The sequence below is a fragment of the Panthera tigris genome, chromosome A2, assembly GCF_018350195.1.
Source record: "Panthera tigris isolate Pti1 chromosome A2, P.tigris_Pti1_mat1.1, whole genome shotgun sequence".
Classification (NCBI taxonomy): Eukaryota; Metazoa; Chordata; class Mammalia; order Carnivora; family Felidae; genus Panthera; species Panthera tigris.
Window position 1 is genome coordinate 114,409,180 of NC_056661.1, and position 27,506 is coordinate 114,436,685.

General features: G+C 39.6%; 1 protein-coding gene across 2 annotated transcripts in view; it reads right to left on the reverse strand.

Moving 5' to 3' along the window:
- IGF2BP3 (insulin like growth factor 2 mRNA binding protein 3) overlaps nt 1-27,506 on the reverse strand; it is a 153,783-nt gene that overhangs the window by 4,181 nt on the left and 122,096 nt on the right. For both annotated transcript variants that reach the window (XM_007089055.3, XM_042968193.1), the window contains 5 exons: nt 26,243-26,365; nt 23,979-24,114; nt 22,298-22,423; nt 5,854-5,970; nt 2,200-2,274 (listed from right to left, as the gene is read on the reverse strand). In XM_007089055.3, coding sequence (XP_007089117.1) covers nt 2,200-2,274; nt 5,854-5,970; nt 22,298-22,423; nt 23,979-24,114; nt 26,243-26,365 — 577 coding nt within the window. The remainder of the gene's footprint in view (nt 1-2,199; nt 2,275-5,853; nt 5,971-22,297; nt 22,424-23,978; nt 24,115-26,242; nt 26,366-27,506) is intronic.

Consider the following 27,506-nt stretch of genomic DNA (forward strand, 5'->3'; position numbering starts at 1 on the left):
ATCAAGTTAACACACACTTCAGATATTTATAGTCAACACATCCTGATACCTACTGCATATCTAGACACTATACCTAAGAAACTTCTCCTATAGGGGTGTGTGGGTGGCTCAGTCGGTTAAGCATCCAATTCTTGATTTCGCTTCAAGTCATGATCTCACAATTCATGAGATCAAGCCCCGTGTCAAGCGCTGTGCTGGCAGTGTGGAACTGCTTGGGAGTCTCCCTCAGCCCCTCCCCCGTTTGTGCACACAGGGTCTCTCAAAACATCAATAAATATTTAAAAAAAACACAAAACTCCTATTACGTACAACCATTAATTTGCTCTAGTATATACCGAAGGATAAAGAAGTCAGTTGGTTTAACTTGACAGGCTACCAGGGCAAATCAAAAGTACCCAACACATTTTCACTTGTGCAGAAATGATAAACTCATTACAGGGTATTATAGAACAAACAAAATTCATCTTGGTACCCTATATTTCATTCATTCTCAAAAGTCTCAGGCCACAGATAATAGGTATTAACATAGTCGAACGACATAGGGATATATATGCCTGTTTCAAAACAAAAGTTTTTGAATTCTTAAGAAAAAATATGGGTTAGGAAGTTTACCACTCCTTAGATGTCTAAAATAATGCATTTGTAATTATCATTGATCACATAAATGATATTTAAGCATTACAGTTTTTCTTAACTGTTCCATTTAAGATGATTATACCACATGGGCACTGAAGGATGGAAGGAAACAGACTGAATTTCCCAGCATACAATCATAGGAATAACAAGACAGTAGTTCCACTTATAAAGAAGTAACAGCTCAGCACCAAGAAGAAACATGCAAGAACTGATGTTTACATTTATCTTTTAAGATTTCCAACCAAAGGTGACTGATCCTATAGGTTCAGGATACGAAGCAGTTTGTAACATTTGTGAGTTAGGACTTGAACTGCCTGGACCAGAAGGCTGGTGTGAGGGAGGAAATGTCTTCACCTGAGTTTGAGCCTAGCCAACTGCACCCACATCTCAAAGCACCTCCTTTTTGTTTCCTGTTCTTCCTGTAAAGGAAGTGAAAAAAGCTTTGGACTTTTTGTGGAAAATGTCCCACAGCAGAGAGGTCAAAGAAAGTGACAATTTAAAAGTGGGGAGTTAGGGAGAGGTAGACATTGTTACTAGCCACATGTTAGAAGTGAGGGAATTAAGGCTTAAGGTTGAAGAGTTGTCCTGTTACACAGCTACTACTAGGTGCTAAGAAGAAGACACGGGTTTGGGATAAAATAGTTACATTGTAATTCAGTAGTTGCTTTTACAACACTTGTACTAAGTTTTATGGGAGAAATCATGTACTCAAAAGTATTGAGAATTTGGCAGAGTCTTAGTCTGATTCACCCTGAGTGCTGAACATTACCACCAGCATATTCATATTATGTGATAGTCTAAGCACTGGATATATTCTCTACACTTTACAATCTTGTTTCAACCTTTTGGGTATTCTAATCCCTATTTTATAGCTAAGTAACTAGCCAGTCAAAGTTAACTTGCCCAAGGTCATACAAAGGCAAATAACAGAGCTAGGATTTGAACCAGCAGCCCAGCTGGCCAGTCTCTGCTCTTCATCAACTCTCAGTATGCAGGGAGGGGCTTTCCAGCTGCAACGGCCCCAAACTCGAATAAATATGAGCAATGGTTCACATCAGGACAAATACCACAAGAGTTCCTATGATTTTTACTTCTAAAACTGGAAGGATTAGAGTGATTTGTGGTTAGACTATGAACAAGGGCTCAGAATTAACCCAAGGGTAACAAGAAAAGGGGGGCATTTATATTCAAAGTTAAGGTCTTTCAAGAACAAGATGAAAAATTTGGGGGTAAGTTTTCTGAGGCATATTAACCACACAGGTTTGTAAATTTCAGTCTTAAAAGTCTCACCTTCATATAGTAACAAGGCACTGAGCACATTCTCCCTTGGGAGATAGTAAACCCAGCAACCATTATAAAATTCTCAAAATTAAAACAGAGTCTGGTTGATTTTTCAAAATTAAATTTGGGTTCTTAGTCTTAGAAATTTCCATTGGGAGATTCCTTCTACTGAGTTTTAGATATATTTAAGGGAGAAGCCAGGTTATGGAGTTCCTGAAAAGAAAGCATTAACATTCTTCGAATCCATTCATTTGTTACCTGTGCACACAGTAGAGCACATACCTTGAACTGAGCCTCTGGTGGCCCGGTGATAATCACCATCCTCACTTTAGCATCTGGTGCTTCAGCCGGAGCAATCTGTAACAGACACAACAAGGGGAAATGACACTTTCAGGTGACACCGTAATATCATTACACAAAACCAGCCTTCTTGAAATGTAGAATTAGGGGCGCCTGGGTGGCTCAGTCGGTTGAGCGCCGACTTCGGCTCAGGTCACCATCTCGCGGTCCGTGAGTTCGAGCCCCGCATTGGGCCCCTGTGCTGACAGCTCAGAGCCCGGAGCCTGTTTCAGATTCTGTGTCTCCCTGTCTCTGACCCTCCCCCATTCATGCTCTGTCTCTCTGTCTCAAAAATAAATAAACATTAAAAAAAAAAAAAAAAAAGAAATGTAGAATTAAAGTCTTGTAGAAGAAAGCTGTAGAGCAGCAGTGATTAATCTGGGTTCACTGGTTATGGCTACTGTCGTCAACTATGCACTTAACACCATGCCTAGCCTGGATATAAATGTCCACCCCTAACCTCAGCTAATCCTCACTAGATAGTAATGAGGTGCTGCCTCTACAGAGGGAAAAGTGAAGGCTGAACAATTCAGTTATGTGGCCCATCCATAATCACATAGCTAATACAGCTGGAGAGAGCCGGATCTGTCTCCACTACCCATGTTCCTTCCTATACACTAAAACAGTGGTGCTCAAAATGTGGTCTTTGGCCCACATGCATCAGAACCCCCAGGCTTTCAGTATTTGCAAGAAGTTGATATGTTCACAAATCTAAGACAATTGGTAAATCGCCCTGAAGAATATGCTCATTAGAGTAACATACGAAATTAACATTAATTTGGCAGAAGCAAAATGACTTTTCTATTTTTGCAGAATATATGAAATCACACAAACAGCCTGAGCTGGGGGAAATGTTGAAGAGAGAGGAAATGAGCATTCTTCCAGAGTTCTAGGATTTGGGGACCCAGCTGGTAGGAGTTGTTCTAAAAGAAGAAAAATTTCCTAGGGGTGCCTGGTTGGCTCAGTCAGTTGAGCATGTGACTCTTGATTTTGGTTCAGGTCATGATCCCAGGGTCATGGGATCAATTTCTGCCATCAGGCTCTGCACTGAATGTGGAGTCTGCTTAAGATTCTCTCTCCCCCATCGCATACCCTCCCCTGCTCAATCTCTCAAATTAAAAAAAAATTGCTAGACATAATGCTGTGCAAGCAAATTCTTATTTATAAAATATATTATTACTATGTAAGAATAGGAAGCAAAGGATATGATAAAAGCTACTTCAAATTCTACCACTCAATATGATCACTTTCAGTTACTTATACAAGCTACTAGACACTTTTCCACATATTTACACACACACAAAAAAAAGGTTTGTTTTTTTTTCATACAATTTTTAAAAATTTTAGAGCATGCACACAAGCAGGTAAGGGGCAGAGAGAAAAGAGAGAGAATCCCAAGCAGACTCCATGCTGTCAGCACAGAGCCTGATATGGGTTCAGACTCACCAAGTGTGAGGTCATGACCTGAGCGAAAATCTAGAGTTGGGTGCTTAATCAACTGAGCCACCCAGGTGCCCCAAGAATGTTTTATTTTTAATGGAGTCAGTGCTTTCTCCCTCTCTCTGTCACCTTAGAGCCATGCTAATATTATTCCTACTTTATGAGGGACACTTACTAATTTTTAGTCTAAGTTCTTAGAATTATTCACAAGAAACCCCTGGAAAAAAGATAGCATTCTTTATCTTTCTGACTAGATTTCTTTTGTTAATACTGGTGATGGAGGCCTGGGCCTACTCTGAGAAGCCTGAAAACACATGCCCTTTGGCTCACCAGATCTATTTTTATCGACTTACAGAATAAGGTTTTTTTAACAATTTGGCAAATTTTGTCCATCACTGCACTATGTGCAGGGTAAGTTAGGAACAATCTTCATGTCCAACAAGTGAACACAAGTAATTATATTAACAATAGCAAATATATGTCTGTTACTTAACAGACATGAAGCCTAAAAGAGAAACAAGTGAATACCTAAATACTAAATTCTTGTTCATAAAATGTTCATTGCAGGTTTTCCCCCAAGCCAGTCTACTACATTCTTTTTGCATGTGTCCAAGATTTCTTTTTTTTCTTTTTTTTTTTTAACGTTTATTTATTTTTGAGACAGAGAGAGACAGAGCATGAACAGGGGAGGGGCAGAGAGAGAGGGAGACACAGAATCTGAAACGGGCTCCAGGCTCTCAGCTGTCAGCACAGAGCCCGACACGGGGCTCGAACTCACGGATTGTGAGATCGTGACCTGAGCCGAAGTCGGCCGCTTAACCGAATGAGCCACCCAGGCGCCCCCAAGATTTCTTTTTAATCAGGAAACTAGCAGGATAGTAAAGCTGGTTCACTACTTGATTGTTTACCATCTCTTTTCCTTTACCTGTTTATTTTGGCCCCATTTCCTGTTCATGTATTTTGTTATCTTTTGCTACAGGAGAGCACATGAGGACTATTTGTGTTTTGCCTTTTTTATTCACTATTTAATTTACATCAGTAAAATTCATTCTTTTGTAACAAATGCATAGGCAGATCACCACATCAATCAAAATAAAAAGTTCTGTCATTCTCCACAATTCTTCCTGCTATCTCTTTGTATTCAAGCCTCTCTTCCACCTCTAATTCCTAGCAACCACTGACTTTTTCTTTATCCCAGTACTTCTGCCTTTTCCCATATTTTCATAAAAATGGATCAGAGAGTATGTGGCCTTTTGAGTCTGATTCTTTCCCTTAGCATGTGTCATGAGATTCAACCATGTTCTTATTTTTCAATAGTTTGTTCTTAATATTTATTGTATAGCTTCACCACAGTTTATCCATTTGCCAGTTGATGAACATGTGCTTCTTCCCATTTTGGGACAGCTGGAAATAAACACGCTATTAACATCTGAGTGTAGCTTTGTTGTGTACTATATTCTTTTAAATAAAATTTTTATAAAACATTAACAAAAAACACCCCAAAAGATTGATAATTTTCATGAAGGAAACTGTCACTGTATCCAACTTTTATCAACTTGTGCATTCCTTAAAACACAATGACCTGTACATCTGATATTATACTATTTCTCAGCGTATCAAAACACAGAATCTTCAGAACACATAATTATCTATTTGGTGGATACCATTAGTTGTTCCCTGATAATTGTTATCCCACTTTCTGTAACAAAACATTTAGGTAAACATACATGGACTGCATTTCCCTTTGGCAGCTAGTAAGAAGCCTTTATAAGAGAAGGGGTCTTACTGTTGTCTTCTCCAACTGGCTGGACCACAGACTGATTGGGAGAGCAGTGCATAGGGTCATCTGTGAGCTTGAGGGACTAAGGCCCTGCCTAGGGATGATCAGCTGGAAGCAATCTAGGTGGAGGACTTGGTGGGGCAAAACCACCATTATCATCAGTCCTGGATTACTCAATTCCTGACTATTTTTCCTGGAGACAAAATTCGACTTACTATGTTGAAGCTACTGTTGTTTGCGGTTTTCTGTCACACCCTACGTGTAACCCCAGCATACACTGCAATATTTAATTCCAGTTATGAAGTGGCAGGACGGACTCGTGTTTCTGTAACTTACTGTCATTAAGGCACTAAGAGCCACAGCTGGCAAAAGGGTACCTTAATAGAAGCTCCTGCAAAGCGAGAAAGCTGCTTGATGTGCTGCCCCTGCTTGCCGATAATGGCGCCGACAGACAGGGCTGGGATAAACAGGTGAACAGTCTCCGTTTCTGATTGCTGTTGGAAAGACAGGACGTACATGTGAATTGGGTACAAGTCACGCTATTATCATTGTCATAGGGATGGGGCGTTCTCATACAGTAGAAATATTAGGAAGTTGACAAGAGTTTACCTAAAGTTGAGAAGATCTCCTGTCCAACTTGAAAGCTCTCAATTTAAAAGGTCACTTTATTTGCCTCAACTTTAGAATGTCACTGGTGTACAGATTTAAAAGATACGTAAATGTTGTAAAGTTTAGGTTCTTGACAAGTAAATGAAATTCTGGGCTACACATCAACAAACAACTGTATCCAAGGACACCTATTCTACACCTTATCCATGTAGGTTTTGCTTCGTAAACACATACCTATTCTCAAAGGGAACAACTCCTGAGTGTCATTACATAGGACTAAATAGTGTAAAACCTTACCACTACCATTCAGTATGCACCACACCCAAGCAGAGTACAGGACTAGAATAAAACTTTATCACTTTAATAGTAAAATGCCCTAAGATTCTCTCCCATATAATTCTTTATTCCTTTCATCTCTGCCCTTCCTTTGCCATTTACACATGGACAAATTGGAAAATCTTTTCTTAAAGATTTGTTTCGAGATAGAGTGTGCAGAGGAGGGGCAGAGAGAGAGGGGAGAGACAATCCTAAGCAGGCTCTGCATAACCAGTGTAGAGCCTGACACGGGGCTCGAACCTATAAACCGTGAGATCATGATCTGAGCCAAAACCAAGAGTCGGTTGCTCAACTGCATGAGTCACCCCAATGCCCCAGAAAACATTTTGAAGGCTAACTCCTGAAAGATTTTTCAAAAATGGATTTTATCCGTGTACTTCGCATCTCAACTTCCCCCTTCAAGCCAACTATGTCCTTCCTGAGTTGTCTCCTTTCAAATGGTCATTCTTGTAAGGTTAAAGGACACACTCAAGAGACACAGTGGACTGGGTTCCAAAAAAATAGGCTAATCCAAAATTCAGTGATGTTATGGTGAGCTACAGGTTCTAAGATGCTAGAAGCAGTGCACATGTTCACACATTAATACTTACTTTCTAACAAGAAAACATGCTTCCAGGGAGAATTCTAAGAAATTCATTCCAGGAAATGTTTTTTTTAAATATTTTATTTTCTAACACTTAAGAGCAATTTTCGGTTACAGAAAAATTGACAAGCAGGTATAGATTTCCTACATATACCAAGAAATATTTTTTATTTATTTGGAGAGAGTGAGAGAGAGCACGAGCAGGAGAGAGGGAGACCGAGAATCGCTGGTAAGGGAAAACAGCTCAATGTGGGGCTCGATCTCATGAACCATGAGATCTTCACCTGAGCCAAAATCAAGAAGCAAACATTTTTATCTGACTGAGCCACCCAGCTGCCCCTATGCCAAAAGTTATTTTAAGATGATACACAACTTAATAAACCAAGTAAAATTTAATATGCATTTAAAAAAATACAGCTAAACTAAGATTTACAGAGATATTAGAAGATATATTGCAATAAGAAATGTACACATTAACTACTTGGTAAGAAACACTTCACAGAATTCTGTCTTAAGTCTTCCATTCCTATTATGTAGTATACTATAGATTCCATTGTCCAGTACTCAAGTTGGTCCCTCAGTACTGTCATATGTTCACATACAGCCATAAAACAGCTTCCATCTAATTTCTAATTTACAAAACTCTTCCCAAATTGGTAAAAAGTCTCAAACATGCCAAAGTTTTGCTTTCAAGCATCCCAGGAACTAGGAAAATCTTTAGAATGTTCAGTTTCTGAAAATCTTAGTCAAAGAAAACAGCAGTACTGGGCTTATTCATTTTTACTGTAAGTGGATACAGATTTTGTGCTATGTAATATTGGTCCACCAGATGACCACCACTCTCACAACACAAAAATTACCAGTAGCATTATCAACTCCATCTTCTCCCTATTAAGCCCAGAGTGCAAGCAGCGAGAATGGAGCACTCAGTACCTTGGGTCTATGGGGAGATAACGATGATCAACAGCAGAAACACATATGGATGCATCAGCCATGCTATTTGGCCCTCAATACGCACTTACCAGAATGCTGTTCCACAGGACAGTTTACTCACATTATTTGGTAGCAATTTTTTTTTTTTAGAAGTCTTTATAGTTTCCTTCCTCCAAAGCAAAAAATTTTTATTAAAAAAATTTTTTTAATGTTTATTTGTTTTTGAGTGAGAGAGAGAGAGAGAGAGAGAGACAGAGTGTGAGTAGGGGAGGGGCAGATAGAGAGAGGGAGACACAGACTCTGAAGCAGGCTGCAGGCTCCGAGCTGTCAGCACAGAACCCGATGAGGGACTTGAACTCACAAACTGGGGGATCATGACCTGAGGTGAAGTCAGACCCTTAACTGACTGAGCCACCCAGGTGCCCCAAGAAGCAAAGATTTTTTAAACACTAAATTAGTAGGGGCGCCTGGGGGGCTCAGTCAGTTAAGTGTCGAACTCTTGGTCTCGGCTCAGGTCATGATCTCATGGTTTGTGAGTTCAAGCTCTGACTTGGGCTCTGTGCTGACAGTTCAGAGCCTGCTTGGGATTCATTCTCTCTCCCTCTCTCTGCCCCTTCCCTATCCACCACTTGCACATGTGTACACACGTGCTCTCTCTCAAACTTAAAAATAAAACTATTAAAAAAAATAATAAATTAGTAAACAGTTAACAGTCTGGAAATAACAAAAAGGCCAGGCTGGTTCTTTAAAGGAAAACCTTTGCCTATTTACCAGTTAAACTGAAATGAGAAAAAGGAAGTATTAGGTAAGATAAAAAGATAAAAGGTCATTAAATCAGAAAATGTAAAAAACTTTTCTTCAAGTTATCAATCAGGAAAATTTACACTGACCCAAATAACTGTTACCTCTATGATCAACTCAATACCCAATAAAGTGCCATGCCCAAAAAGTTCAATTCTTTCAAGCAAAACTCTCTGGAAGAATGACTTAAACCCAGTGGAAAAGATGACGTGGAAAACGAGGTAAGGACAGGCAGACCCGTTTCAGGGGGAGGAAATAGATTTAATGAACCGAAAATAGTAAATAAATGGGAGCATCCTACAAATAATGTGTTCTAGTTTGTTTTTTTACCATAGAGATACACTTTGCATCTCCTCCTCCCACGTCATTCAGATGCCACTCCCTCGCCTATTAGTAGGGCATTCCTCCAGCTAGACTCGACTACTGATTTATCTTGGTGCATGCATTCGTGTGTGTGTACTTAATTTTCAACTAATTCATGTGATGGTGCAACCACATCTTTGTACAAAAAGTTGTGCCCTTGTATACCTCTGTTATATAAACTCTTATAGGTAAAATTTAGCTGGAGACAAAGGGTCTGAACATTTAAAGTTGATAATTATCAAGTTATACACAAAGTTTCCCATTCAGAATGGTGGGATTCCAGTTAAGCCATTCATGTAACATCTGAGTGCTACCTTTGTGTTTAACATGGTGGGAGATGTGTAGAAAGCCTGCAAAACTTCAGATTTGAGAAGGTATGATCAGGGAGTGTCAAGAGTTTGTGTTTCCTCTGTGTAAGGTGCATTACCTCATCTACACCTCACAACCCATCCGACTAACATAAACTAACAATATTCCCATTTCTAAAAACATTTTTGAATGTTTATTTTTGAGAGAGAGACAGACATACAGACAGAGTGCGAGTTGGGTAGGGGCAGAGAGAGAGGGAAGATACAGAATCTGAAGCAGGCTCCAGGCTCTGAGCTGTCAGCACAGAGCCCCAAGCAGGGATCAAACTCATGAACCGCAAGATCATAACCTGAGCCAAAGTCGAACACTTAACCAACTGAACCACCCAGGTACCCCAACATTTGCCTTTTAAAGATGAGAAAACTGAGCCAGAGAGATGCACACAGTAATATACTGACTGGTATTGTAACCAGCATTCAAACCTGGGCTTCTCTAGCTCTTGAGCCATATTTATTCTTTTAAAATGGAGGGCAGAGGGGTCCTGGGTGGCTCAGTTTAGAGTCTGACTCCATTTTGGCTCAGGTCATGATCTCATAATCATGAGATAAAATCCTGCGTCAGGATCTGTACTGAGCATGGAGCCTGCTTGAGATTCTTTTTCTCCCTCTGCCCCTCTCCCCACTTGTGCTCTCTTAAAAAAAAAAAAGAAAAACAAAAACAAAAAAAATTAAAGGGCATAACTCTACTTCCAGCAGGTATGGGATGTGCTTTGAAAGTGACTCTTAAGAAAAACAGCCCAACAGAACTTTCACTTGAGGAGGTGCTGCCTTATCACTCTTCCATCTGCCTTGGTATGATTTCCTGAGTCAAAAGAAATTTCTTATGTTGGCAAAAGCTTAAACCTGTGATCAATGTGTAAAAAATGGTATCAAAGATAGCCCCTTGATATGACTATTGTTAATACTCTATTGCACATTTGAAAGTTGCACCGAGAGATCTTAAAAGTTCTCATCACAAGGAAAAAAAGAATTATGGTAAAGGCTGTTGACTTACTGTGGTGATCATTGTGCAATATATACAAATATCCAATCATTGTGCCCCTGAAACCACAGTTATAGGTCAATTATACCTCAATAAAATTTCTTTCAAAAAACCTAATGATTAAGTAGTTTAATTGAATCACCCACCAAAAAAAAAAAAAAAAGATGCTCCAAGAGAACAAGCATCTGAAAGCATCAGGTCTGTTGTCCACTGCACACACCCATCTTATGCCTGTTTAAAATACTTTATAACTTAGAGTTTTGATGTTTGTTTCCACTGTTGAGAATAAAATAACCACATCTCCGAGAAGTTCTCAAGAAAAAATTCAAAATTCCTTCATCTTTATCTGTTATTTTGTTGCAGCTGAAGGTGATACTTTCAAGATCTGCAGAAAGTTTGGTTTCCCATTTTTTCACTAATTTATATAATACTGTAATCAAATCTCTAACATAAATCTTGTGCCCCTGTACAAATACTTCTAAGATTTTATGTCATGGAAGCGATGATCAGAGTATTAACATTTAAAATTGACAGATGGGGTTGGGGGCACCTGGGTGGCTCAATCAGTTAAGTGTCCAACTTTGCCTCAGGTTATGGTCTCACGGTTCGTGAGTTCAAGCTGTGCTGACAGCAGAGAGCCCACTTCAGGTCCTCTGTCCCCATCTCTGCCCTTCCTACCCCCTCATAAATAAACAAACCTGAAAAAAATAAAATTGACAGGAACACCTAGGTGGCTCAAGTTGATTAAGCATCTGACCATTGGTTTCAGCTCAGGTTATGATCTCACAGTAGGGAGATTGAGCCCCTCATTAGGCTCTGCGCAGATAGCACAGAACCTGCTTGGGATTCTCACTCCATCTGTCTCTCTGCCCCTCCCCTGCTCACGTTCTCTCTCAAAACAAACAAACAAAAAGATTCTCAAGGGCACCTGGGTGGTTCAGTCGGTGAAGCGTCCGACTTTGGCTCAGGTCATGATCTCACGGTTCATGAGTTCAATCCCTGCATTCGGCTCCACACTGGCAGTGTGGGGCCTGCTTGGGATTCTCTCTCTCTCTCTTCTCTCTCTCTCCCTCCCTCCCTCCCTCAAAATAAATAAATAAAGCTTAAAAAAAAATCTATTAAAAAAATTCTCTCTCCTCCTGCCCCTCCCCTGCTCACATGCAGGCTCACTCTCTCAAAATAAATTTTTAAAAAGTCAATATAAACAAACAAACAAACCTACCTGACAAGTTATTTCCAAGTTCTCATACTAATACATTTATCTTATGGTCAATGGATATATTAAGGAAAAGGGAAAATCATTTTATTTTGAACCACGCCTTTCACACTTATGAAAAGTCCAGCAACACAGGATTCTAGATCCTATGCTTAGTTTTCTACAAATGAAAATCATCTAAACTGTGCTCTTCTGTGTCTCTTCCTTGATCTATAACCCACATGTACCTAATATTTCCGGTAAGAGCTAATCTAAAATTCAATTCCAGGAAATATTACTGATGAAAATCATTGGGTTTTGTTGCTTTAGCATATGTAGATGTACTTATATTCTTTACAAGCTGGTATTCCCAGTGTTTCCCAGGACATCCTAACACAATGCAGGTCTTAACACAGCTGTCAGCTACATGAAGCCTCCCTTGTAGCTCTGTAAGCACTCTTAGAACACATACACGAGAAGAGGGTTTGCCTTCCCACTGAACCCTTGACTGTGGAGACCTGTGAAAGGGGCCTGTCCAGCACAGCTTGGCCAAGTCACTTGTATCTATTCACCAACAAAGAACACTAAATAAAATTATTTCATTCTTTAGCATTTCCCAGTCCTAAGAATAGTGCCTCTGTGTGCAAAGCACTGTATCTCACAGCCTGCCAGTGTTTTGTGCAATTACCACGTACCATTTATTCCACAGGGACACTTTAAGGCCTTTCTTATTTTTTAATAACTGAATTAATGTGGACACTGACCATAAACTGTGCTCAATGTTAATACTTTTTCATTCTGGTCCTTATGGTATAACAAACACATTAATCTTAACCAGTTTTTGTTTTTTTTTTTTTAAAGTAAAGATAGGACCTAAGTATTTTATCTGAGAACATCTACATCATGTTCTTCTCAATAATATACTTTTGTTTTGAGACTGACAGTCATAAAGACCTTTTTAATGATCAGACTAACCTAATGTGTAACTTGCTCAGATCTGCCCCATTGTGTTTTGCCAGGACTGCATAATTAATTGTTTCCTGGGCCTTGTTCCAGAAAGATTTTAGGCTGCTTAGAAAATACAAGTAATCCAGAAGTAAAACAGAGGCAACGAAGAAATGAGAATATAAAGACCTGAATCTAAAAGATGAAGCCAGGAATGTTGTTGTTATATACATTTAGCTCTAAGCTTTCCAGCAGCTCATTTTAAGACAAATCAGCTGCATAACTCAGTATACCTCAGTATATCCATTTGCTTAGTAAAGAACACTCTTCCTGGGACTGATCCCAGAGAGCAACTTCTGTACGTCTTGAGAGCACCAGCATTAACAGGCATCATCCTTGGAGTGAAAGTTGCAGAGCCGCCCTCACAAGCACAGCATACGCATGTGTCTTCGCCTAGAAGATAACTCAAGACGGCTCTGTGAGGAGAAAAGCTCCAAGGGAAAACCTATGTTGCAGCCTCGAAAGCTGAATAAAAGCAAAATAAAAGCAAAATAATCTTTCTGACACAGTGAAGAAAGGCCATCATTTGTTGTTGATTTTTAGGAGCGGAAATTGAGTAGGAGATAACAAATCCAATACTAAGATTAAGAACAAATTTAAAAGTTGTGTGAGGCTTTGGAAAAGGAATGGTGGTCAGTAGAGAAGGGCCGAAAGGACTATTAACAAAGAGGGGGTGAAGACATCAAGGAAGAATCTGTATGCTGACAGAAAAGTATTCTGTGCTGGGATGAAAACAGAAACAAGAAAACCTGTCAAACATAAAAAGCGGTGTTAGAAGCAAACCAAACAAACGAGGAGGTGGCACCCCAGACTGATGGGCAGTGCTGTGTCCCTGGCAATAGCACATTAATAAAAAGTTGACTCATCAGACGTCTGAACATCACCCATTTCCCTCTGTGCCAATTCCTTATTCACCAAGCATCTCCCTGACTGTAGGTTACTTTTCAAGGAAATTTTCCTCTGGGAATATAAGGTAATTTGCATAATCATCCTGTCTGTTTGATAATCATTAAACTGTCTCTGTGGTACAAATTACTGCTATACAGACGTCTGCATAGTAAGCCATGTTTCCAGGATTTGGATACCTAACTTTTACTTACAAAACTAAGTAGCCAGAACAATGGGTTTTGATAAGCCTCTTTCACCTGTGATTCTTAAGTCTCTGAGCTCAAGCTTGAAAAAATTCATCAGCATCACCCTTTGTTACACATTCTTTGCATTTAAGTTAATGTTCAGCTGCATTATCCTGAATGCTTCTTACAAAACCTTCAGAGGTGAAGGACAGTCACATGACCCAAGCTGCTTCCCAGTGGGTTTCTGCCAGATGCCTACCGGCAAAACTTCCTTTGGACTTCTTGACAGACTCTGTAACTTGAAGTAACGTAAGAACAAAGCTGCTCAATTGAAGTTTGCGTAACTGGTAAAGTCTGCCAGTGAGTAATTCCTAATCATCTATCATGAGGAGATACAAGAATGAGCAAACAGTAGGGTTAAGTGCATTTACTTTGTGAGGAACAGAATCTAAGACATCACAAAGGCATGGAGACATGCGTGCCAGCCAACAAAACCAGCCTTCAGGAACCTGGAAGGATGCCAGTGTTTCCCTTTGGTTTGTAAAATAGATACTCCTGGGTTTTTTGTTTTGTTTTGTTTTGTTTTAATGGATTTGGGTTTGGAACTGAAATTAAGTTTACTCAACTCTATGACCTGAACAGAATACTGAAGTCTTTAAAAATAAAAGGGGGGGGGGGTGCCAGAGAAAATTTCTCCCATAGCTACATAACCAAGGCCTCTTAGAGGTAATAAGTGTATACAATGAGTGATTTACTTGCAAATATTTTACTGACAAAAGACCTGTACCTACAGTAAGAAATCCTAAGGAGTAGAGCACTAAGAACTGATCTCAAAATCCTTTCAACTCACAAAATATTTTGTTTCTGATGGAGCACCTTGAACTAGCTCAAACCTAAGAAAATGTTTATCTTTCTTGCCTCTTTGATAAAGTTTGCAATTTTAAGATCACGCTATTGTTTTGGAGATTTCTGGGAAGATTCCAAAGACGATATCAAAATTACGAAGACAACAGCACTTGAGCTAACTTCTGCCAAACCAAACGCCAGGAAATACCATTCAGCTATGGATGCTGTTCTGTGCTATGCCAATTTCAGCTCTTGCTCTGTGCATGAGCTGCCAACTGCCTCTTCCCTACTGTTTGAGCATTTTTGAAAGTAGCATTTCTTCTCATTTCTAAACTCAAAGTTTGCCAATTAAGTACTGCATGAGCCAGCTGCTAGGCAGGAACTAGAGACTTTTTGTCTGTTGCAAGAACCAACTCTGGCTGTATTAGGAAAAAATCTACCTGGCAGGTTCCGGTTAGAATACGTTGAGGGGGGAAGTGTGGGCCAAGTCCTGGAATGGAAGAGAGGCAAGGGATTTATCCCAAGTCAAGGCGCATCAATTCTCCTTTCATGTTACAAAGCAGCAGTCGGAAAACATGAGTAGCAAAATGAAACAACCCTAAAAGAGAGACAGCTATACATAAAAAGAGAGAGTCTTTGAAACGTTTAGTCATCAAAACCTACTTCTTACCAGGCAATGTACATTGAAAGTAAAAGAGATTCTCTGCTCACCTACAGGCCATCAAGGATAGAGAGATGATCTTGGTAAGTAACCGACTTCCCTGTGAGAACTTCTAAGGAGCAACAAGCTTCTCATCAGCAGCTGTAGATGCCGAATGGCAGCTGCGGCGCATCCTCACGTGCTGAGAGCAAACACCTGCCAACCTTTAATCCTCTAACCCAGTTTTTAAATAAATGTATCATAGACCCCCACAGACCTACAATACTAGGTTCTTCAGCAAAAAGAAAAGTGAAGCCAACGGGAATAAAGGGAATATCAGAAGAAATGGTAAGGAGGAAAAAAAAACCCATAAAGCTTTAGTAAACTTAATTATTGCCTTTATTTTTTATTTAAAAAGTTTTTTTTAATGCTTATTTATTTTTTAGAGAGAGGGAGACAGAGTCTGAAGTAAGTTCCAGGCTCTGTCAAGCACAGAGCCAGAGGCGGGGCTCGAATTCACAAACCTCGAGATCATGACCTGAGCTGAAGTCAGACGCTTAACCGAGTCACCCAGGTGCCCCTAATTATTGCCTTTAAAAACAACAGTTTGCTTCTCAAAGTGGTGACTACTAGGTACATTTAAGACTATTAGTGAACGGAGTTTAGAAAAAGAACAAAGTCTAATAATATACAGTGAAGGCAAAGCTATTCCAACTAAGTACTCCCCCACAAAGAGGTTATATACTATAACAGAACTTGGTAAAAGAATTGTTCCCTTAAAACATTAAATCAGAAAACTGCCTGACAGCTATCTGGAAGTACAGTTCACTCTAACTGGTATCCAGAAACACAACAATTCTCTGAAAATGGTGTTTTCCCTTTAATTTTCTATGAAAATTATCTGTAGGAGTGGAATCTGAATCATGGAATTCTGTGCTCTATAATTAATTTAGATCATCCTGGGTTCTTTTTGTGTCGTTTTTATTTTGTTTCCGATTGAACTTAGAAGCTCACCTCCACCCTCCCAAAGCTCTGTGAGACACCTTTTACAGGTAATACTGCTCAATTCAGTAGGGCAGATTTATTCATCTCTTCAGTTAGAGACACTGCTTCCCAGCTTCTCTTGCAGGTAGACGTAACAGACATTATGTTCTGGCAAACAAGACACCAGTGGAAGTGTAAAAAGCTATCTTCAGGCAGTGTCCTACGAGGTGGCTGTTGATTTTTTTATCCTTCATCCTTGCTGGCTGGAATCAGACTCAATGGCTGAAACCTGAGCAGTCATCCTGGGCTGGGAGGCGGCATGCTAAGCCAATAGGAGCACCTGTCCTAGATGATACAACATAACTACTACCAGCCTTGGATTGTCTACCCTTCAACTCTTCTCATGAAAAAGGAAAACTCATTTAAACCATTTCTTTTCTTGTAATACATAGCCAAAGCTAATCTTGATACACATAGTGTGCCAAAATAGATTTAGAGGCATGAAAACAGACATATGGCAGCATCCCACAGACATCTTGGCCTGATATTTGCCTGTGAGTTGGAATTAACAGGTGATCCAGAGAAAGGGAGTAGGTTTTTGACCACATTTAAAATAAAGCACCAAACAACCTAGAAAGAGCGGCATGCCTGAGTCGTTATGTATTTACGTTTATCCCAAATATTATCTATCATGCATTAGACTTGATAGATATTTTTCCAACATTTGAGTCCCTCTTCCATAGAATAGTATCTGTTGCTTGCACAGTAGCAGTTTGACAATGAATGGACAACAAAAAAACTCCTGATGACCTTTACAAAAATCACAAATTTCTAGCTTCCATCTGTTCCCACTGAGATTTTGATTCATAGAAGCCCAAGGCGAGGTACAGGTTCTTAACCAGTTAAGAAACAGAGCAGCTGGGGCGCCTGGGTGGCTCAGTTGGTTAAGCGTCCGACTTCGGCTCAGGTCATGATGTTGCAGTTTGTGAGTTCGAGCCCTGCATCCAGTTTTGCGCTGACAGCTCAGAGCCTGCTTCAGATTCCTCGTCTCCTTCTCTCTGCCCCGCCCCCGCTCTCTCTCTCAAAAATAATAAACATTAAAAAAGAAGAAGAAAAGAAACAGACCAGCTGTTGTTAACCTTGGCTACCTCCACACTCGGGTCAGTCAGAGCTTTCCAAAATAGTGATCCCTGAGAGTTTCATCTCCTCCCCAACCCCTACCCTGGGGGATTCTAATAAAAAAGGTCTGGGGTAATTCTAATGTAAAGAACAAAAAACCATTTTCCCTCACAAAGCACAAAGTAGAGAAAGTCTTCTTTACAGAACATTGCCAACTAATAAATGTAAAAAAACAACAGACATAAAAATAGTAATAATGTGATTGGGCAAATGGCAGCAATGGAGATTATACCCACTTTGAGAAAGACTGGAGGGCAAGATACATATTCTCTTTTAAAGTATTTTGTTTTATTTTGTTCTTTACATTTATTTATTTTTAAGAGACACAGTGAGACAGAGCACAAGCAGGGGAGGGGCAGAGATAGAAGGAGACACCAAATCTGAAGCAGGCTCCAGGCTCCGAGCAAGCGTTCAGCACAGAGCCTGACACAGGGCTTGAACCCATGAACCATGAGATCATGACCTGAGCCAAAGTTGATCACTTAACCAACGGAGCCACCCAGACACCAGTCTTAATCATAGGTGGGAAAGGTACCTTTACAATGTGGAAATTGGACAGACACTACCTTAGTTGTACGATCAAATAGTATGACCAACAATGAGACACAATGACATTATCTGCTTCCCAGTGAGACACAGAGAAGGTATTCCTTCCCGGAAAAAGGTATAACCTGAGCCTAATCACACAGAGGCATCAGTCAAATCCTAATTAGGCGACACTAACCACTAGCCTGGGTTTTTCAATGCCATAAATAAGAAAACAAGTGGTGGGTAGGGAGTAGGTGACACCAAATGGAATGGATGATGCAGGGATGGACTCCTGCAAAGATAAGAGGGGACTAGAGAGACATGACAACCAACTGCAATGCATAATCCTTAATTGGATTCTTTACTGAAAACACAGCTACATAATAGAACATTACTGGAGTAACTATGAAATTTAAATATGGGCTGCACATTAAATAATGGTCTGATGCCGAATTTTTTTTTTTTTTAACGTTTATTTATTTTTGAGACAGAGAAAGACAAAGCATGAATGGGGGAGGGTCAGAGAGAGAGGGAGACACAGAATCTGAAACAGGCTCCAGGTTCTGAGCTGTCAGCACAGAGCCCGACACGGAGCTCAAACTCACGGACCGCGAGATCATGACCTGAGCTGAAGTCGGCCGCTTAACTGACTGAGCCACCCAGGCGCCCCTGGTGCCGAATTTCTTAAAAGTGAGGATACTGTGCTTAATATCAAGATGAATGTCCTTGAGGTGAAAAGTTAAAAATAGTACAATGCTCCCATTAATAATTACCTCCAAAGTTCGTAAAAATATGGTGCCTGGATGGCTCAGTCAGTTAAATGTCCAACTTCGGCTCAGGTCATGATCTTGCAGTTCGTGGGTTCAAGCCCCACATCGGGCTCTGTGCGGACAGCTCAGAGCCTGGAGCCTGCTTCAGATTCTGTGCCTCCCTCTCTCTCTGCCCCTCCCCTGGCTCGTGCTCTCTCTCAAAAACAAATGAACATTTAAAAAGTTTTTTTTAAGTTAGTAAAAATATATACCCAATTTCCAAGACAGAATTATATACCTATGTATTTATTTCTAAGAGGAGAGGCAACTGCAAACACGTTAAAACCCACAAAAGCACAGATTTCTTCTGTTCTGGAGAAAAGGGCAGTTGTCCTTTCCCTTTTAAGTTTTCTGGATGATTCCTGACACATTCTTTAAGGTCTAAGACTAATACACAGAGATAAAGTTAGTAGTAGGTTTAAATCAAGAAAGAAATCACAATAAGACATTCATCCATAGAAAACACATGCATTATAACCCTAATTTATTAATTATACCAACTAGACAGATGATAGATTTATCTTTTTTCTTAGCTTTTTGTGTTTTGAATGGTACCTCCTACACCAATTTAGAGAAATGTCCACATATGAACTTGGGGATTCCATTATATCACTACCCAGCATACATGTAGAATCAAAAGCCTACTTGAATTCTGCAAAGAATGCAGGCTAAGATTATCCACATTTCTTCCCTTTAAGACAAGAATTCCCTTGTCCTGTGCACAAAACCACCAGGTCCTTAGGGGGTTCTCAGCTCCTTCCCTTCAGCAGTACTTCTGCCTTTACTGCCGGCAGCTTCTCCATCTTCTCCTGATCTCACTGGCTGCTTCTAATTATACCTACTCAATTTAGTTTTAAAATCTCAGGGAAAACCAAGACCATGTGTTCCAGTGAGATCTTCCTTACATTTACTCATGGTTCACTGACCCCTTTCTCCTATTCTTAAAACAAAATCTTTACTTGCTTAAGTCACTAAAGATTTAAATAATAAAAGTCCTTTGGAAGGGCACCTGGGTGGCTCAGTCGGTTGAGCGTCCGACTTCAGCTCAGGTCATGATCTCCCAGCCCGTGGGTTCAAGTCCCATGTCAGACCCTGTACTGACAGTTCAGAGCCTGGAGCCTGCTTCAGATTCTGTGTCTCCCTCTCTCTGCTCCTTCCCTGCTCGCACTCCGTCTCTGTCTCTGTCTCTCTCTCAAAAATAAACAAACATTTTTAAAAAATTTTTAAAAAAAAAAGTCCTTTGGAAATGTTTTAAATACAATCTCACTTTTCTTAAAACAATCCTTATTTTCCTAAGAACACAAGAACCCATTACACAAAACTATATCACTACATCACAAAATTGACCAACTCTGGGTAATATTTATGTATGTATGTATGTATGTATGTATGTATGTATGTATGTATCTGTCTATCTTAAAAATAGACACCTAGCAATTCACTGTGGGAGTTTTTGCTACTGAAGCAGCCAGAGAAGTGTAAAAGACAGATGTCCAAGAATGTTCTATAATGTTACCACTCGTAATGTGAGAGAGTTTACTGATAACCAGTAAAGGCCTTACCTGTAACCAATAGAGAGGAAAGAATTTAAATGACACCTCAATTTACAAACTGGAGAGTGAGGAACAGAGAGATTAAGGAGTGTGCCCAAAGACAAAGCTAGTTTAGAGCAGCTAGCAGAGATGTAGTTTAAATAAGAGTTTCTTCAGGGAAGCTCAGTCAGTTCAGCGTCCAACTTTGGCTCAGGTCATTGATCTCATGATCCGTGAGTTAGAGCCCTGCATCGAGCTCTGTGTTGATAGCTCGGAGCCTGGAGCCTGCTTCAGATTCTGTGTCTCCCTCTCCCTCTGCCCCTCCCCTGCTCATGCTATCTCTCTCACTCTCAAAAATAAGCATTAATAAATAAATAAGTAAATAAATAAGAGCTTCTTCAGCAATGAGTTGTTTTAAATAATCAGCTCCTTGTAGATTTTAATCAATGCTGCTTGACACAGAAATGTCAGAGATACATGTGCCTTAAACTCAGTAATATGACAAATTCATCTATTTATAATAAAGAAATAGGCAAATTAGACCTTAAGTCCATATTCTCTCAAATTCCTATTTTAGGCTCACTTTTACCCTCCTCTTAAACTTTTTATATTATTGAATTTTGTAAACACTAGTAATGTCTGATTTGAGAGGAGAGAGAGAACAGTCCTGGTTCAGTTTCTTCATTGTGCAGCGAGAAGACAAACCCAGAGGGAAGAGGAGAGTGACCTATGGTGATACAAAGCGCAGGCAGAGCTGGACTGAACCTGGGCTCTCATCCCAGAGATCCTTCCCTTAGCCCCTTTAGCATCAAAGTACAAACATGTCAACTACTTCATATCACCTTTAGCTGTGGTGGAAAGCTTCAGATAATGCATAATAGATCTATTCACACTGTCATGGGGTTGAAATTTTGATGCCTATCCATAGATGAATGGGCTTTGTTATATGGTTTCTAGGACCAAACGTGTTCAGGGTGGCTGGTGAGTTGTAGGGGAAGATGCAAATGTTGCTGACTGTAAAAGCAGAAACACTACAAGAAGAGGCCAAAAGTAAACAACACCCAACACAGGTGGTTCAAGACAGGCCTAGGAAATTCTCATTCATACAGGGATAAAATATGAACAATCTCAGCAATCTGTTATCAGTACAATTCCAGGAGCATTTTACTCTACATGTAGTCTAGGCAGTGTTATATTGGAATCCCCAAGCTGTTCCAGCTGGACATTTCCCTGAATTGGAATAGGAGGTACGACTCAAAGCATATAGAAGGAAAGAGTCAAACAGGAAGGGAGAGATGTAAAAACAAATCCATAAGGGAAGATCCTAGAATGTTGTTATTTCCATGATGATTCTCTACCTCTAATTATCATTGATAACGCAACAGAACTGTGAACTACTTTAAAAAAAAAAAATTACAAGGTATATGTTATACTGCAATTATTTTTATACTATCACTGGTCTCCTATTTCCAACCTCAGAAAAAAATGCTATTTTTAAGAAATAAATATAAAAATAAGGTTCCTTAATAGTCTACCTATTTACAAAACAAATAAAAGCTGTCTAATGGTTGCACACATACACACGCACAAGAGACCCATGAGCACAACTAGCTGGAGCTCACTGTTTAAAAAGCACACTCAAAGTGGAAAACACATTTTTATTGACCTTTCAAAGCGTTTGACTTCCACGTGAAGTTTAAGATGAAGGAAGCCTTTTAAAAGTCCTATCTTTCAACATTTAAAAATAACTTCTTTCCCCTTCCCTAAAGTCTCAAACTTTTCTTTGGAGATTTAAGAGCCCATGGTGACAACCCTACTACCCAAAAACTTCAAAAGAATATTTCACGTGTCCCTTCTACAAAGGGGTAGGTAGGAAGGTTCTACTGATATGAACTAGAGAGCATGTGTTGGCTCTCAACTGATGGATCATATGGGGATCAAGTTTTACAATCAGCATCGAATGTCACCCTACTCGAGAGCAACAAAGTCTAATAACTGTGTCCCTCTGACTGCATCCCGCTCACCCATAAAGAAAGCCAAGGTACATTATCTTACCTCAAACTGTGGGTAAGGAGGAGTCATGGCTGAAGGGGGCCCTGAGGTGGGAGGTGGCATCCCTGAAGTGGGTGGGAACAGACCCAAGGCATTCAGATTTAATCCAGGAATTAAATGTGCTTGAAGCTGCAATAGTAAAAAGGTCCCTCATTTTACATTTAAAAAAATCAAGTGTAATTATAAGTGACAATATTCAGATTGTGACCTCGTCTAGTAAAAAAAAATAAAAAAAATCATTTTATGACTCAAATTTTAGAACAGAGCAGATGTTCCATGTTATTATACTTGAGCACATATCTGTTTACATTTCTTGATATTTTAAAATCTGTGTGCTCATTTGCCCCCTCCTTGATCTGAAGCTACACTAGCTTTCTCAACTCGCTTTCCTTAATGATCAGCTCACAGTGCTTAGACAAATATGTACTCTGTGTGCTATGGGCACGCAGTAAATACAGACTGAAAACCTTGCATTAGTTGAAGAAGTAAGCAAACGAGATTTGTGCACTGAAAAGCAAACCAGATATACAGAAAAAGGTATTATTAAGAGATCTTTACTCCTTCGATAAAATTTGGCTGTCGTGGGTCTAAAAGTCTAAAAGTCAAGATCTTTGGCAATCAGGTCCCATCCCATACAACTATGGCAACTAGACATATCTTTGGAGTGTATCCAGGAGCCAGAAAGAGGACTTTGTGTTGGCTGAATTTTATAAGGGCTGAGGAAGTGAAGTGGAGATGACAGTTGAGATGTGAGCATACCTGGGAATCTCTTTAAAAGGTGTATGGGTTGGATTAACTCGCAACTGACTCTGAAACATCAGATGAGCAGTTATAATGGGAAGGTAGATAAGGCAGCCAGTCATGGGAGGTAAAATGATCAGCATATTTCTAGGTTCCTCTCACACAAAGGTATTATTTTTATATTTCCCTTCTTTCACATGTAGTGTTTCAGATGACAGGCCCAACCGAGGAGTGTTTTTTTCATTTACTTGAAAATTCAAAATGGACTACAGACATGTTACATTTTCTGCACCATTCCATCCACTCAGGAAGGTCAGCAATTCACTTTAATTGCCTTCATTGCTCTCCACAGATTATTTTGTCATTTTTAATTCTTTTAATGCCAAGGTTTATGACTAACCAAATTAAAATTAAAATTTGAATTCTTAACAGTTGCTTTTATATGCGTGGTATCTATTATAATCCCAGTCCTAATAAGCATTCAATGTAGGCACAACAGCCCCATTTCACAGATGAAGAAACCAATGCTTGGAGAACAGGTAAGTTGTCCAAGAGAACAGAGCTGCAGCTAATCAGTGGTTGAACTAGGACTCAAACCCAGTTCACGTACCTCTTAAGCCCACGTTCCTACTCTACTAATCTTCAAATTAACATTGTGCAGAAGATACTCATCTTTTTTAAGGAAAGTATTAGCCTTATTTAACAGATAAGGAAGCTAAGGCTCCAAGACTACATACCATTTGCTAAAATCACAGAGAGCCAAACCTGATGTCAAAGCCTGTGGTCTTCCAAACTATCCCACGGCACACTCACTATGGTGCTAAAAATCAATTAGAAACTACATCTAATGCTGCCACCATTAACGACATCAGGATTAATGCAATTGAAAACATCTTTTAACTGTTCATCAAAATAAAGGCACGTCCTCCATATTAAAACTAACATTCATAGAAGCAATATCATTTTCATAAGACTCCCTGATTTTCTTCATGATCTCTTCCTCAGCTTTGGCACATGTTTCAACGTTGCCTTTAACTGTAATGGTGCGCTCTGGATTATACAGCGTCAATTCCTGCAATCTGCAGAATGAAAAAGAGGGAAAAGAGAAAGAATGGAAATTACAGAAGGAAGACAGTTAATAACAGTCCAGCCACAGATGGCAATTAAAACCCAACTGTGGTGGCTGGCAGTATGTAAAAGTGGGTGGTCAGACATGATGAAAAATGAGTAAGCCCCAAAAGATAGGAATCCAAGAATTGTAAAGCTGCCGAAGAAAATACTTCCCCTCCAGTCTTCTCAACAGAAATTACTGGGTGTACACAGTTCACTTAAGTCCATGTTTGAAACACAGTGTACTTCTTGACCACTTAAGTTAAGTGAACTTTTTTCACAACAATTCAACAGTGAAATGTAAAGAAAATGATCACAGGGGTGTACGGTTTTAGTGGAAACCAAGAACCAGATGTACAAAAACTTTAATAAGGATGTTCCTAGACTGCGTGGACCAATTCTAAACATAATTGGCAGTCTCATGCAATTGCATTTTCTGGGTCACAAGCAAGAAATAAACATGGAAATATTCCAAAAAGGCAAACCAGAATTCATGTGTCTAAACTTACTTTTTGCCAGTAATTTTAGAGTTTAGATTAAAGTAAGCTGGAGAAAATAACATAAATCAATGTGTCTTGACTAAATTAAAAACATGATCCCTTGATGACCATATAGACCCTACATTAGAAGGCCTTAGCAGTATTCAGAAACCCTCTGCTTGACCAAGATTCTGCTGAAGCTTCATAATCCACTGAGATGACAATTGAGACTGCCTGAGCCTGAGCCACTCAACAGCCTTGAGAGGAAAGCAATGGGAGATTCTTAACCATGGAAAACAAGACTAAGTACATAGATTGAAAGGATACGGAAAACTGGTAGAGCTCTCCTTCGTAATTATAGAGTTAAAATCCTCATTTTCACTACTTAGCAGAATGCCGTAAGCTCAACTTGAGCCAGATGAATGGGTTATTATTCCTTAACCTTTTCTCTTATTTGCTAAAAATGTAAACATCTACACAAGGAAGACTATTTGTCTTAGACTGAAAAAGTGTATTTCTCATCTCTGGTCTCAACCCACCTCTCCCTGCCAAGCATTTTATATTAGCTTTTTTCTAATAGCTGCTTTACAATAGCTTTTAAGATTTTTTTCTCTGAAAACCCTCTCATTTTGGGGTGTAAAATTCAAGACACTCTGTGGGGTTTTTTTTGTTTGTTTTTGTTTTTTACAATCAAGCAGGACTTTCCTATTTCCTACCACTCCCTTCTTTGAAAACTCCTTGCTGCATGAACATGCTGCCTGTCTTTCCTTAGCATTTTTCCTTAGTTCATCAATCTCCTCTCACCTCATCTTTTTTGGGTACTGTGATGTAAAGAATAGTTACCCCCAGAAAGGGAAACTTTTCCATACAATTTCAGAGCATTCATAGACCCAAGGTGTGACAGCCAGCTTCCAAGATGACCTACTCCCCAGTGGGCCCAGTCCTCTCTCACACTGAATAGAGATGACCTGTGTCAATTATACTAGAAAAATGATAGAGTGTGACTTCTGAGGCTGTGTTATAAAAGACATTGTCACTTCCATCTTGCTCTTTCTTGGATAATCCACTCTGGGGGAAGACAGCTACCACTGTCCTAAAGACACCCAAGCAGCCCTGGGGAGAGGACCATGTGCTAAGGCCTCACATCAACAGTCAGCATGAACTTCTCAGCAACATCAAGTGACCCCAAGCCAGAAACACCCAGTTAAGCTGCTTCTGCATTCTTGACCCACAGAAACTAGGTGAGCAATAAATGTTTACTATTGTTTCAAGCTGTCAAATGTTGGGATAATTTGTTACACAGCAGTAGATAATAAATTGGGTTACTTATTTCAACTGTGGGAGTAGTGATCAGTAAATTTGACCAAGACTTCAGCTAGAAAGTATGAATGTAAAGTATTTAGTGCTTTCTGCCTCTTTAGGAGGAAAAGATAATGCTTTCAATATGGGTTAGAAACAGATAGTAGGTAGTAGATTAAGTTGGAGAAACAAAAAAAAGTATGTTGGTACAGGGTAGCTCAGACTCCTGAAAGATGGGAGCGGCTCTGTATAATACACAGCCCACAGCTTCACAGTGCTAGAAAAATTTCTAACTCAAAGAAAGCAAGGCAGCACTTACGGAGATATCGTGATTTTAGTGTCAGTGTCTTGCTCAATTTTTTTAAGATTTCTTCCTTCCTTACCAATAAGACGGCCTACAAAGTTATTATGGGCTAAAATCTTCAAGGGAATCTCTTCTGTGCTGTAAATAAAAAAAGAAAAAGGCCATGCAATCAGGAGAAGTAAACCTTCTCTTGGGTAAAAAGACAATATCCATTCATTACACATTTACTTCTTACCTACGATATAGGAAGCATTATGCTAGGTTGAGTTTAAAGTCCACTGACTTCCATTCTAGCAATGCATGAATAGAGGGGGCAAAAAAAACAGTAACAAGTATTGGAAGGTAACTTTTAAAACCATTTTCTTCCATGCATCTCAGGGAATATCTTCCAAGGTAGACTCTGTTAGCTCATTGAAAACACCTCTTACTCAAACCAACATCCCTAAATCCCCAATACCAGGACACAATGTACAAATGCAAAACAATAGGATTTTATTATAAATTGTGAACTACATTCCTAGAGATACATGCACAATTTACAGAAGGAAACAGAAGAAACTCAACGGTGGTTACTCTTTAGGGGAAGAGTATAAGAGCACGAAGGGGGGCTTTCACTTTTCATTGTGTACCTTTCTGAATTTCCAAGTGATACATATCACTGCTGAAAAATATCACCGGCATTATCTGGATGGTGAGCCTTTCTGAATTTTTTTTTTTTTAAAGAATTATGAACTTATAACAAAGCTACATGTAACATCTTACAACTAAAATACATTTAATACATATTAAAGGTCCCTACAAATTAAGTGCTAGTGATTAGGTCCCCAGGCTAACTCCAGTACCTTAGTCAGCTCTCTCCTTTTAGGAGAGTGTTGTACTATAAGCTCAAGTGGCATAGAACCTAACCTCTGTTCAAAGTTCTTGTGGAACAGGCATTTAGAGTTTCAACCTCAAACACCCAAATAAATCTCCAGTTTGCCTTAGCACAGGATTAGAGATTTCTCCACCTCTATACTCCCCGCTGCTGCAGAGTAGGGCTGGGCAGACAATAAGAACAGAGTTCCCATGGGCTCTGAGTAAGGGAGTCAGGGTTTGAGGCCCATTTTCGGTAAACCCCAAGATTTCTTGGTTCTCAGGTGGGTTTCCTATCCCATAGGTGCCTTCTCCTACAGCTAGACTCTCCCCATTAATACCAACCACCCCATATCCAAACATGATTGAAAATAAAATACTTAAAAGACTTCTACTTTATAACCAACTCAGGAGTACCTACCACCAC